This window comes from Myxocyprinus asiaticus, chromosome 19 (genome assembly GCF_019703515.2).
Source record: "Myxocyprinus asiaticus isolate MX2 ecotype Aquarium Trade chromosome 19, UBuf_Myxa_2, whole genome shotgun sequence".
NCBI classification, from domain to species: Eukaryota; Metazoa; Chordata; class Actinopteri; order Cypriniformes; family Catostomidae; genus Myxocyprinus; species Myxocyprinus asiaticus.
The window spans coordinates 23609403-23622582 of NC_059362.1; the positions used below are offsets into that span (position 1 = coordinate 23609403).

Consider the following 13180-nt stretch of genomic DNA (forward strand, 5'->3'; position numbering starts at 1 on the left):
TACACCCATTGTGACCTGTTGGTTAAAAGTATTTGCAAAAAACAAAAAACAAAAAACAAAAAAACAAAAAATGGCTAAGAAAACCTCTGAGAAAAGGTCTAGCTTTGTTTTGCTCTGGAAACTCAATGCAGCGTGCTTGAAATTTAATTGGCAATGAAAAAGAGTGTGCTGTGCATGGGGGTTTTAGCTGTGTTTTTATTTATGTATAGATTAGAGTTTTTTTTTTATTTTATTTCTTTAAGCATAATCTCTTATAGTTGAGTACAATAAACTTTATTTGTCCCTGTCTGGAGAAATTGCAGTGTTGCAGCAGCCAAAATAGTTATAGAAATATTCTGGGTTCAATACAAGTTGAGCTCAATTGACAGAATTTGTGGCATAATGTTGATAACCACAAAAAATAATTTTGACTCATCCTTCCTTTTCTTTAAAAAAAGCAAAAATCGAAGTTACAGTGAAACACTTACAATGGAAGTGAATGGGTTAAATTTTTGGATTGTTTAAAAGCAGAAATGTGAAGCTTATACTTTATAAAAGCACCTATATTAATACTTCTATTAAAACTTTTGTATTATTTGAGCTGTAAAGTTGTGTAAATCGTCATTTTTTATGGCCGTTTTAGGGTTTATGGCAATACGTCGCCATGGCAGTGAAGTTATGAAATTGGCTATAACTTTAGAAAGAAAAGGTTAGTAAGTGATTTATCACACTAAAATCATGTTAACACACATATTGTTTATTTCATGTGGCTATTCTTTTGAAACAGTGCGTATTTTAACGTTTACTGATTGATACCATTCACTTCCATTGTAACTGTAAGCCAGTTACTTTTTTTTTAAAGAAAAGGAGGGACAAGTCCTAATAAAAATTTTTGGTAATCAATATTATGCCTTAAATGCTGTCGATTGAGCTTAACTTGTATTGAACCCGATATATTCCTTTAAAGGTGCACTCAGTAACTTTTGTCTTTGTAATCTTTGACTTACACTGACACCTAGCGGCTTGGATGCAGCATAACTTAAAATAAAGAGTTTTCAGATTCAGATGCCATTGTAGAAATTTAGTATTCACACTTTTCACAGTCAGCCATAATGACTTTAATCAATGAGTGAATGTGTCCAATAACAGGATGGTTACTGAGATTAAGCGAGTAGTATTCGGCTGGTCATGTGATTCTAACATGTGAGTCTTTGGAGTTAAACTTTTTTAATGAGGAAAAAATTACTGAGTGCACCTTTAAAAGTCATTTAAAAAATACAATATACAGAGAAATACAGTCATACATGTGTTTGAGGCTGGAGTTATGCTTTTAATCAGTCAGTGGTCTGTACTGTATGTTTGAGCTGTGAAAGATAGTTCCACTTGTTCTGTAAGTGAGGCTTAACTGTAATCAGTGGACTGTTGGGAAACAGGAATAGCTCTGTGCTGTCAGTGTCTGTAAAGTGAATGTGATAAGTGTCCTGAAATAGACTCCTACTGCACCACTCACAGCCACATTTGCCTTCTGTCTCGAACACCTCTCTTCAGCCAGCAGAGAGCCTCACATTTCTTTCTCTAGTAAATAAACTGACTTAAGGTCTTTAACCCCAAATCCAGAGCCATGTGTACTCATAACATGAGAGGTCGGTAAATTGGTTCTGGGTCATTCAGAGAGGGAGTCACAATGCCAAAGAACACGAATTAGCTTATATCATCAAGTATAAATGTAAGAAGAGTTAACTGTCTGCCTGTGGGAGTTTGAGCTTGTAAACTCTGTGATAGGAGATTACAGTAGTAGGACAGTCATTTGTTGTGTCCCCATTCCTATATAAAGCATTCTGTTAATGGCAGAGTGTCTTAATGGAATAACGATGTATTTAGGGAATGAGCTATTGATATGAGGTTAAATTAAGAACCTTGACTGACACACACTGTCATGTCTGCGTCTGTACATGGATTTGTAATGCTTACTAGAGTGAATATTACTTAAAATAGTACTTTACATAAAGTAGTGCACTCCAAAAGGATTTCCAAGGTTTTTGGAATCTACTTATGAGCAGGGGCGGAGCCAGGAGTTTTACACAGGGGTGGCCAGGCAGGGTCCAGCGAGTCTGTGGTGGCACATCGTCAGAGGGGGGTGATGGTTGTTGGTGTAGAAAGACTAACTAAATTGTGCCCAAGACAAAAAATGACCAAAACGGCAATTGTGAGTGAGGTGGCCAGGCTTCGGTCCATGGTGGCCACGACCACCCCCTAGCTCCGCCCCTGCTTATGAAAAGAAACCATAATACAGCAATTAGGAAGCAGAAATTGATATATGTGATTTTAAATACAGGTATGAAGGTTTTGCATGTGCAGAAATAAATGCCACATGTACACATTTAATCACACATTCACTATAATTACAAAAGCTTTTGTGCTATTTTTGCAACGTAAACAATCATTTCTGACTTCTACATTCATAATTGTCCAAAATACAGAAGTAGCAGGCATTTAGGACAAAATCTATTGATATTTCTCACTTTGCAATAATATATATATATATACATTACAATACATTACATCTGGTCAGGCGTTCGCATCTGGTCTAGTCACACAAGCTGAAATATTTCAACGCAGCCGAAGCTCAAATCAGATCGGAAAATGTTGCATCCGGAGATGGTCGAAACTCCATGCAGCCCCCGTGCGACTCTCCTTTGGAAATTAATGACTTCCACTCTTTTGTCTGTCGTTTATCAGATGCAGTGAAAAGGCGGCTTAATACAATTAAAACTGTATTTTGTGTCCTTCCTCATTTTGTAATTCTAAATTTTGTCTGCTAAATGAATAAATGTAAATACATGTAAATGTAATTTTGTTGTGTTGTGGTTTAAATTTGTTGTGTTGTGGGTTTTCCATTGTGTTTCAGCTTTTATTTGCTTTTTTTTTTTTTTTTTTGCAATTAACATTTTTTATTGATTCATATATACACAACAAATAAAAACTCAACACGAACATGAACGAATCAACATTTCACATTCAAACTCCACTAATATCCCTCCCCATTCACCAACCCCACCCTGACCCCCAACGAACACCCCTGTGGTCCCACATAATAACACACACACACAACCAAAAAATAAAAAATAAAAATAAATATATATATATATATATATATATATATATATATAATAAACATACATAATTAAACTAAACTATACTCTCCACATCCCCTCCCCGAGAGTCCCCCAAAAACGCTAAATAATTGTCCCATTTTTTAACAAACAAGTCCCAAAACCCCAGCCTTCTACTTGCCACCTCCTCGAAAGCAGTCACCCTCCCCATTTCCACACACTACTCCGAAAATGAGGGCACTCCATCTGACTTCCATCCCTTTAAAATAATTTGCCTGCCAATCATGAGACTGGTCAGAACTCAATTTTTCATGTGATTATCCCCCAAATTTATGACCACCCCATCACCCAAAATACAGAGTCTGGGACAAAGTAAAATCTGAGTGCTCAAAACATCACACATACAACTCTGAACTTTCAACCAGAATTCTTGGATCTTAACACACCCCCAAAAAACTTGGATTGTGTCTCCATCTTCTGATTGGCATCGCCAGCAGGTGGGTGTGTCTTTAAGACCAAGCCTATACAATCTAGTATTTTTACGTCTAGCTGGATCAGGAAAATTGGACAGGAACTCTTACTCTCATTTGGATCTTTGTCCTTTTTAAGAATCAGACTGATCCGGGCTTGTGTCATGGTTGGCGGAAGTTTTACATTCTTTAACGATTCCGTATAAACTTCTCCACTTTTGTTAGAAGTTTATACGGAATCGTTAAAGAATATAAAGCTTCCGCCAACCATGACGCAAGCCCGGATCAGTCTGATTCAGATCTGTAGCATAAGATCTAAAAATTGTGCCTATAGGCAAGGCCTTAATTACCTCATCAAGCTCCTCAAAGGTTATCTCAGAATCAAGATAATTGTTTTGCTAAATTGTCAGTTTAGGGAGTTCTAATGGTTCCACAAAGTTCCTAATATCTTCATCAGTAGACGAAGATGTGGAACTATTGAGATCAAGATAAAATTCTTTAAAAACATTATTAATATCAATGGCCATGGTAAATATTTCGGAATGGTAGAAAAAGACTCTCTCTGTTTATGTATCTAGCCAAAAGCTTTCGTGCTTTGTCCCCCGACTCAAAGTATGACTGTATTGCCCTGAATAGCCAAAACTCCACCTTCTGTGACAAAATAGTATTATATCTATATTTCAATCGAGTCAATTCTCTGAGGCCATTAGATGACAAAAGCGACCTTATGTTGATGTAAGTGTTTCTTGCGTTCCTTGAATCGATCACGTTTCTCTCTTGTCGAATTCGCAAAGTCTGGGAACAAGAAAATGTTGTGGTTCTACCAAGAATGCCTTCCTTTACTCCTCGCTTCGCATAACTCGAGATCTTTATCGGATGATCTCAGAAATTTGGCCAGAATTGATCAGGACTGTCTCCTTCCGCAGATCTCCGAGCCAGAGCTCTGTGAGCTCGCTCAATTTTCAGCTTATGGCCTGTTATGTCGAGCAGACTCGGAAAGAGCTCGTCTAGGAATTTACCATATCTTGGCCTTCCTCATTCTCATGAGTTCCAACAATTCGAACATTGTTTCGCCGATTACGATTCTCAAGGTCTTCCAGCTTTTCCCAAACGTGTTCCAAATCTACTTTGGTCGCTAGCGGATTAGCAGCTAATTCCCTCTCCGGTGACTCCAGATAATCGATCCGTTTCTCGACGTCCCCGTAAGTGTCTTTTAATGTCTCCAGAGCCTGAGGATTTTGAATTCTTTGACATGTTGACTTCATAGAACAGTTATGTAGCAGGGTGTATAGAATCTCACCGGTTTAAGACACAAAAAGAATTAAAAACTAGCAAAGTGCGCAGAGCTCGCCATTCACACTTCCGACCCCCGCATGGCACCACGCGACTTTCCAGCTTTTATTTGCTTTGCTTATTTTGTTGTGTTGTGCATCCCTGGGACACCGTACTTTCTCGACTCATGCTTGGATGCTGTAAGTACATACTAAGTAGTAGTAAGTAGTAAGAACAAAGTGTTTTTAAATTTTCACAAGTGTTTTCTGTATTTTTGTTTATAAACTGTAAGATTTGTGTAATTATCAGACAGTACTTTGGTGCCATATTTTATAACAAAGTACCACTGTACATGCCTTTGTGTATATGAACATGATGTATGTGTGTTTCTTTGATGTGGTGTGGGCACATGGATGCTCTCTCTCTCTATCTCTCGCTTTCACTCTCTCACTCTGTCTCTCTTTCTTGCTGTGTAACCTGAGCTAGGGGCCAAATTTAGCGGTGCTCAGTTAGCGTCAGGGCCCAAGACAGATGGGACAGCAGGCCACTGTGTAGCTTTTGTACCAGCACACTTTATAGCACTTCGAAACTTAAGAATACAAGAAAGATAAAGGAAAAATTGGAAAAAGACCCACAACTCCTTGGAAAAAAAGCAACAAGTCTTTTTTATTTTTTTATTTTCTGGCATACAGAACTTCAGAAAAACTGGAACCTTTGGACAGACGTTTGCAGAAACTGACTTGAAGGTAAACAAGGATGTTTTTTTTTGTTTGTTTGTTTTTTTGTATATTTGTCATTGTCTTTCTTGTTTGTCTGTCATTAAAAGATCCTGTATGTGAATTCAACTCAACTGTATTAATAGATCTAGAACACTGCTCAAATTGTGAAATGAATGACCATGTGTACTGCACTGTTTGGTTTCACTGATATGTTCAGTTGACTATTTAACTATTTTGTAAGGCATGAGATACAGCAAATACTTCTTGAGTTTCACAGACTATTCTGATAAAATGCTACTTGCGTCAGAGATGGAAAATGAAGCATGTCAGTATGTCAGTCACAATTGTTTGGCCTGTCACTTAGCTTTCATATTCCATTATCTATAATTCATCAATACAGAATAGAAGGCAAAATTTCCACATGAATAATATAGAAGGAGTGTGTGTGATGTGTGTGTGCTTATGAGTAAAAAAAAGGACTCTTGACTGGGAGGTGTTTGCTGCTGTGAAACGCAGCCCTTGAGGATTAAAAATAACAACAGCTGGCCTCCACGACGCCATAATGGGGAGAAAGTCACAGTCACGTACCTTCATAAACATACATACCCTGCACACCTTTAAATACTGTACACCACCTGGTCACTTTACCTAAACCTTGTGTAAACAAAGTCAAAAATTACAATACCTGCACACACACAATTGTATGGCATCAGTTAATAGACCATGAATAATAAATATACAGTACATGCATAAAAAACACTTTACAGTGAAAAAGTAATCATAAAGTTAACAAAAACGCATGAACGTGTCTCAAACATGTGCATGGCTTATTCACACACATTGGCCAGTTCTTCTGCATGTATCCTGCATTGAGGTGTGTATTCTCAGAGACCTGATCTGTTGTTGACACTGTCTCATATTAATGTTTCACCAATGTGCGGTACGCCAGACCAAACACTTTCCTTGAATTATGGTGAAGGCGAAGGATCCTCTCCACAGGTTATTGAGAAGATGATCATTCACTGTCAAGGTTTTTTTTTTTTCATCTGTTTTGTTAGTTAAAGTGAAATCCACAAAAAGAGTAATGAAGTAGTCATTTATAAATTTCAATAGAATATCTGCCTATCCTGTCTATACATAATAAAACTTTTACATTTATTACATAACAATTTCATTAAAAACTTAATTTAATAAAAATAACTAATTTATTAGTATTTGGTATGTTCACCGTTTGCTTTAATGACGACATGCACTCAAGCTGGCATGGATTTCACAAATTTGTGCAAAACCTTGTGATCCATGCTATCCCAGCATTATTTGAGAATGTTCCAAAGAGTACAGGTGTCTTGTGTGCTTCAGTGGAAGTAAGGAAATCTGACCTTACGTACAAAAGGAGTTCACATGGTCAATGTCACAAATATGCTTACACTCACTTTGCACTTTATTAGGAACACTATGGTCTTAATAATAATGCCCGATGTGGTCTTCTGCTGTTGTAGCCCATCCACCTCAAGGTTCGATGTGTTGTGCATAATGAGATGCTATTCTGCTCACTACAATTGTACAGAGTGGTTATTTGAGTTACCTTAGCCTTTCTGTCAGCTTGAACCAGTCTAGCCATTCTCCACTGACCTCTCTCATCAACAAGATGTTTCCATCCGCAGAACTGCCGCTCACTGGATGTTTTTTGTTTTTGGCACCATTCTGAGTAAACTCTAAAGACTGTTGTGCGTGAAAATCCCAGGAGATCAGCAGTTACAGAAATACTCAAACCAGCCCGACTGGCATCAACAATCATGCCACGGTCCAAATCACTGAGATCACATTTTTCCCCATTCTGATGATTGATGTGAACATTAACTGAAGCTCCTGACCTGTATTTGCATGATTTTATGCATTGCACTGCTGCCACATGTTTGGCTGATTAGATAGTTGCATGGATAAGTGCTCACTGAGTGTATTTTGTAATCATTTTGTCATAACATTTCTTTATTTTACATTTGTCCTACGTTTTCTTTTTTAAAAATGAAAAGACTGTGAAACTGTTTTGAATTAGATTTTGAATCCCAGATTTTCAATGTAGGCGCAAACATGTGAACCCCACTGTAGCCTAGCCTACTTGACAAAATAAATTTAAGAAGTTAATACATTCAATAAGTTGCCTCTTATAGTTCATCTGTCACACATATGCTACTTATGCTACTTGAGCAAAATGAAAATGTTTGTTTTTTTAACCAAAGCAGTATGTATTTTGGATGTCTGATTCATCTAAAACACCTAATTCAACTCATCAGTTCATTAGTAGAGGCTCCATGAAATGAATTGGCTGTGTCAGATTAGTGAGACACCTAAAATGTACAGTGCCAGGGGGTTTCCAGAAGCTGTATTGAGAAATACTGGAATAATGAATAGAGCTTGATGGGGAATATTGAAGAATAGCATGACAGTTGAGAGAATATGAGATGAAGGGAGCAGTAATATTAAATGGCTCTCATGCCTTGTTGATCCTCATGACGAGCCATTGATAATGCCGGACAGCTGTGGCCGAAGAATGCCAGCCTGAGTCATCCTACGACAACTGCCCATGATCCATCTTTGGTGTGTTTTACACTAGTTTGTTGAACACATGAGTGTTGTGTATAACATAGAGATGGCTTGTCCTTGTCCTGATTGTTAGTGATGATTATTAGTAAAAGTTTTTGAAAATTAGATTCTGGAATTAATTCAGTCAGCTTTCTTCAACTTTCAAGAGCAGCACATACATAGGAGTCTAAAAGTCTGAGGCCGCATGTCAACATGCCTTTATTCTGCTTTTGACAGCATGCTCTCAAGCTGGCAATTGATTCAAGTTTGTACAAAACCTGATGATCCATGTTATCCATCATGATTTGAGAGTGGTCCAAAGAACATTTTGTGTGCTTCAGTGGAAGCAAGGAAATCTGTAAACATGGTGGTCAATAATCACTAATCTGCGTATTCGATTAATGACCAAGAAATAGTGCAGAATCTTAAAGGAATATTTCAGGTTCAATAATATCAGTCGACAGCATTTGTGGAATAATGCTGATTCCCATAAAAAATTATTTCGACTTAATTTAATAAAAGCATTTGCATTAATTCTTCTGTTAAACTCGTGTATAAGCATGATAAATACTCCTCATGCTCATAAGCATGAGCTGTAAAGTTGTTTAAATCCTCATTTTTACAGCCATTTCAGGGTTTTAGGGTTTATGGTGTTACATCGTCATGGCAACAAAGTTGTAAAATTAGATATAACTTTACACAGAAAAGGTTAGTAAGTGATTTTATCACACTAAAATCATGTTAACATGCATATTGTTTACGTTCTTGTGGCTTGAAACAGTGAGTATTTTAACGTTAATGGATTGGCCGCATTCACTTCTATTGTAAGTGCCTCAATGTAACTCAGATTTTTTTTAAAGAAAAGGAGGGACAAAACGAAAACATTTTTTTGGTAATCCACATTATTCCACAAATGCTGTCATTTGAGCATTACTTAAATTGAACATGGAATATTCCTTTAAATGTTTCTACACGTCATAATTTTTGTTTGTTTTACGTTTTTTAAAATCTTAAAACTTTGTTTGTTTCCACATTTAAAATTTTAATCCATAGATATTTGATCCCAAATATTTAATGTGGATTTAAACTTTTGAACCCTACTGTTTAATCACAATAAGAGCAGCTTATCAGGCATTTTAATGTTCAATATTTGTGTGTGTAAGAGTGAGAGAATGAGCTTTTTTTTCTTACTTGTGTCTCTTTGTGTATTTGTGTGTTGCAGGATGCAGGACAGAGACTGGAATGACACTTTTCCACACTCTCTCCTGATAAAAGAGGCATGTCCTCCAGGGGGCGTGTCTCTGGAGGGGGATGGGGGTGTGCTTTTAGGGGCATCTCTTGATGGTGAGGTTTACTTGAACTCTATGGCTGAGCTGGAGAGTGGGGATGGGGACTTTCCAGAACTTTCTGCTTTCCTGAGCCAAGACGAGATCAATCGCAGTCTGGACCTGGCTCGGGAGGCCATGAGTGACGCAGGTGACCCAAATGACCTTGGTGAACCCGCAGTTCCCACAAAGCACCTCCCCCTTTACTCAGAATCCAAAGACCAAACCCTCCCAGATTCTGGATTAACTCAAATATCCCAGTCAGCTGATGTCGAATCAGGCAAAGTCTCATCCAGTCAGAGCATGCAGTTCAGCAGGCCTAATCAAGCTTGCACTGCCCCTGAATCACCTGAAAAGTTTGTCTGCCAAAAATCGATCGTACCAGTATATAAGCAGGACCGACCCCGGTTAGTCCACGGAGGCTTGGAGCTGAATGAACGATCTGCTTCGGCTACCGAGTTCTGTAGCCGAGCTGCCACTTTCATTGAGGAGCTCTCTTCCATCTTCAAAGGCTCCACACATGTGGATCACCAAGGTGATGAAAACTCCTCTTCACCTGACAGTGGTTACCTGTCTCCAAGGAGCCACCGACTGGCTGCACAGCAGGCTCAGCCACCTTTGTCATCTTCCTCAGAGCCCCAGCAGGAAGACACACACCAGGGCCAAGCTGGTTCAGATATGGCTGAACATCAGGGGCGAGTGGTTACTCTAGATGGACCCATGGCTCCACCACGCTTCACCCAGAAACTGAAAAGCCAGGAGGTGGCAGAGGGTAGCCCAATCCGCCTGGAATGCCAGGTGACAGGGAACCCCCTTCCACTAGTGAGGTATGATAACTATGGTTTTAAGCTACACAAAAGTTTAAAGCTGAAGGGTGTTTAATTTCTGTGTTGCTGATTCCACTAAACAAAATGGCAAAAGTATAGATTATTTTCAAACGCCTAACGAAAGCTCCATACTGCACACCTTAAAGGGATAGTTTGCCCAAAAATGAAAATTCTCTCATCATTTACTCACCCTCATGCCTCGCAGATGTGTATGACTTTCTTTCTTCTGCTGAATACAAATGGAAATATCTCAGCTCTGTAGGTCCACACAATGCAAATGAATGGTGACCAAAATTTCGAAGCACCAAAAAGGCACATTAAGGCAGCATAAAAGTAATCCATATGACTCCAGTGTTTTATTCAATGTCTTCTGAAGCGATCCAGTTGGTTTGGGGTGAGAACAGACCAAAATGTAACACCTTTTCCCAATGTATATCTTGCCATTGCAGTCTCTGGGCACAATCATGATTTCAAGTTCAATTACACCTAGTGCTTGATTCATGCACATAGCACTAGATGGCGCTAGGAAGTGTAATCCATCTTGAAATCATGATCGCAAAGAAGTTATGTTTTGGTCTGTTTTCACACAAAACCAACTGGATCACTTCAGAAGACATTAATTAAACCATTGGAGTCGTGTGAATTACTTTTGTGTGACCTTTATGTGCTTTTTGGAGCTTAAATATTTTAGTACCCATTTACTTGCATTGTATGGACCTACAGAGCTGAGATAATCTTTTAATCATCTTCGTTTGTGTTCAGCAAAAGTAAGAAAGTCATACACATCTGGGATGTCATGAGGATGAGTAAATGATGAGAGAATTTAAATTTTTGGGTGAACTATCCCTTTAAATTTAATGAACATTACAATGCCACCGAAATGCGTATTCCTTAGTGGTGTGCACAGACCTCAGCAGGGACAGGGGTGAAACGATAAAAAAGGGCACTGATTTTTCATTTTATTTATTTTTAAAGAGTAGCACTTATACTATATATACTTAACATTTCTTTGCTTTTTGAGTGTTTAAGAATTTTTCTTGTATTATATATTTTTTTTCTCTGTTATTTCCTTTTTGACAAATAATAGCCAATTCTGTTATATTCCTAACAAAAAGCCACTTTTTATATTCCACTTTTTTTTTTCAGACATGGTCTGAGATAATCCCATGTTTTTGACTTGTGTCATAATAAAACCATGGTATTTTTTGAAGCATCTTGGAGTACTATGACAGTATCATGAAATATGAATATCATTCAGTACCATGGTATTACCCTGGTAATGGCACAGTGTCTTTTATTTATTTATTTATTTATTTATTTTTTTTTTGTCTCATCACTCTTTTCAGTTTTCTCATCTCTGCTCCCTCACTTTATCATTTTATCTCTGTTGCTTCCATTCTGACCTCGTCACCATAGTTTTGAATGGGTAGCCTACATGTCCAAAAATGGTAATTTCATGGTATTTTTGTTTAAACGAAAACCAAACCGGCTTTGTTTGAATCAGACAGCTCCTTCAGTTAATGGCAGTATTTTATAAAAGATGTATTAAAATTCTATCACTGAAAACGACGCAACCTCTCCCATTAGCCTATGATTATTTACCAATTTTTAATAATCTGATTTTTAAACATACGGTCAAATCATATTGCCGAGTGGAAAGTTTGCTAGTAGAATACAAGTCCTTATAGTGCAAGTGAATGGTGGCCAGAAATTTAAAGCTCCAAAAATAAACAGCTTATGCTCCGTGCAAATTCAAAATTAAATTTTTGCTCCCTCTAAGGGCACTGCTGCGGGAGGGGATGCCACTCAAAAGCTCGTTCCAAATGAAAGTGAGAACATGAATGGGCCCTTCCACAAGACGAATGCTACATTCATACAGTAATGCCATGTTCCTTTTCAGAGTACCCACTTCAAGGGCTCTGCCCCTCGGAGTGAGTTGGGCATAGGGAGGATCACTTGCGATTAAAATCCACCCCCGATCTGCTGTAGCGCACAGTCAAAGGCACCTATGCTTAATTTTCTTTAATAGGCCTATGCCCACAATACACAAAGAAACCTCATAACACATTATTACTGTTATTGTGAGATTTTAATTTTTATTTAACTAATTCAATGTAATTATTACAATTTCTACTTTTTTTCTGGACGACCAGAAGGGCACCTTTAGATTTGTGAATGAAAGGGGCTCGCGCCCCTCCTGCCCCCATTCTGTGCATGTCAAAGAATAAGTTCGATCAAAGCGGGCATTGTGGAATACTAGCATTTAAGTTGGGTTAGTTGTGATCTACTACTATTGTTCTGACAAAAATACAAAGGTGAAAGAAATAGGCCTAACTGAATTATGTTTTATGAGGAAAATACCTTTTGAGACCTTTGCTGAACTTCTCGTCCTTGGTTTATTCACCAAGCTCTATCAAACCAAGAAGAAAGAGAAACAGGGTCTATTCCTACTATAACCAATAAATATTTGTTATCCATCAAAGTCCTGCTTGCTTATAGATAGCTGCTGTGTTGTTTACTGTGTGAATGAGAACTTTTTTGGCTTGGGAAAGAAATATGGGGCCGCTGTTACTTAATGATTCAGGAATTTGATATCTTTTTTTCTTGCCAATACTGGAAAGTGAAGTAACAAACACATGCTATTTTTAGAGATTCCATTGCAAGCCAATCATGCCTCAGTCCTCCTCAAAGGAAATGACTCCTTAATATTGTGGAATCTCTGAATGATTCCTGCAGATGACGTCATCAAATTCAAAAATCTAATTTTATCCAAAGGAACACAAATTTCGGACCTTATCAGTGGCTCTTCTCTTTAGGAATTCAAGCTAGCTAGCCAACATGAATCCATTTTGTTAATGGTCTAAACAAGAAAACAGCTAACTGAAATATCTA

At 37.9% G+C, this 13180-nt stretch overlaps 1 protein-coding gene across 3 annotated transcripts in view; it reads left to right on the top strand.

Annotated features, from left to right (window-relative positions):
- The first annotated feature begins 5348 nt into the window (after positions 1–5348).
- Positions 5349–13180, top strand: part of LOC127410002 (palladin-like) — a 157350-nt gene continuing 149518 nt past the window's right edge. For 2 of the 3 annotated variants that reach the window (XM_051644972.1, XM_051644975.1), the window contains exons 1-2: positions 5349–5580; positions 9359–10288. In XM_051644972.1, the coding sequence (XP_051500932.1) occupies positions 9360–10288 (929 nt within the window). In that variant the 5' untranslated portion in view covers positions 5349–5580; position 9359. The remainder of the gene's footprint in view (positions 5581–9358; positions 10289–13180) is intronic. The other variant, XM_051644974.1, reaches the window with a different exon arrangement.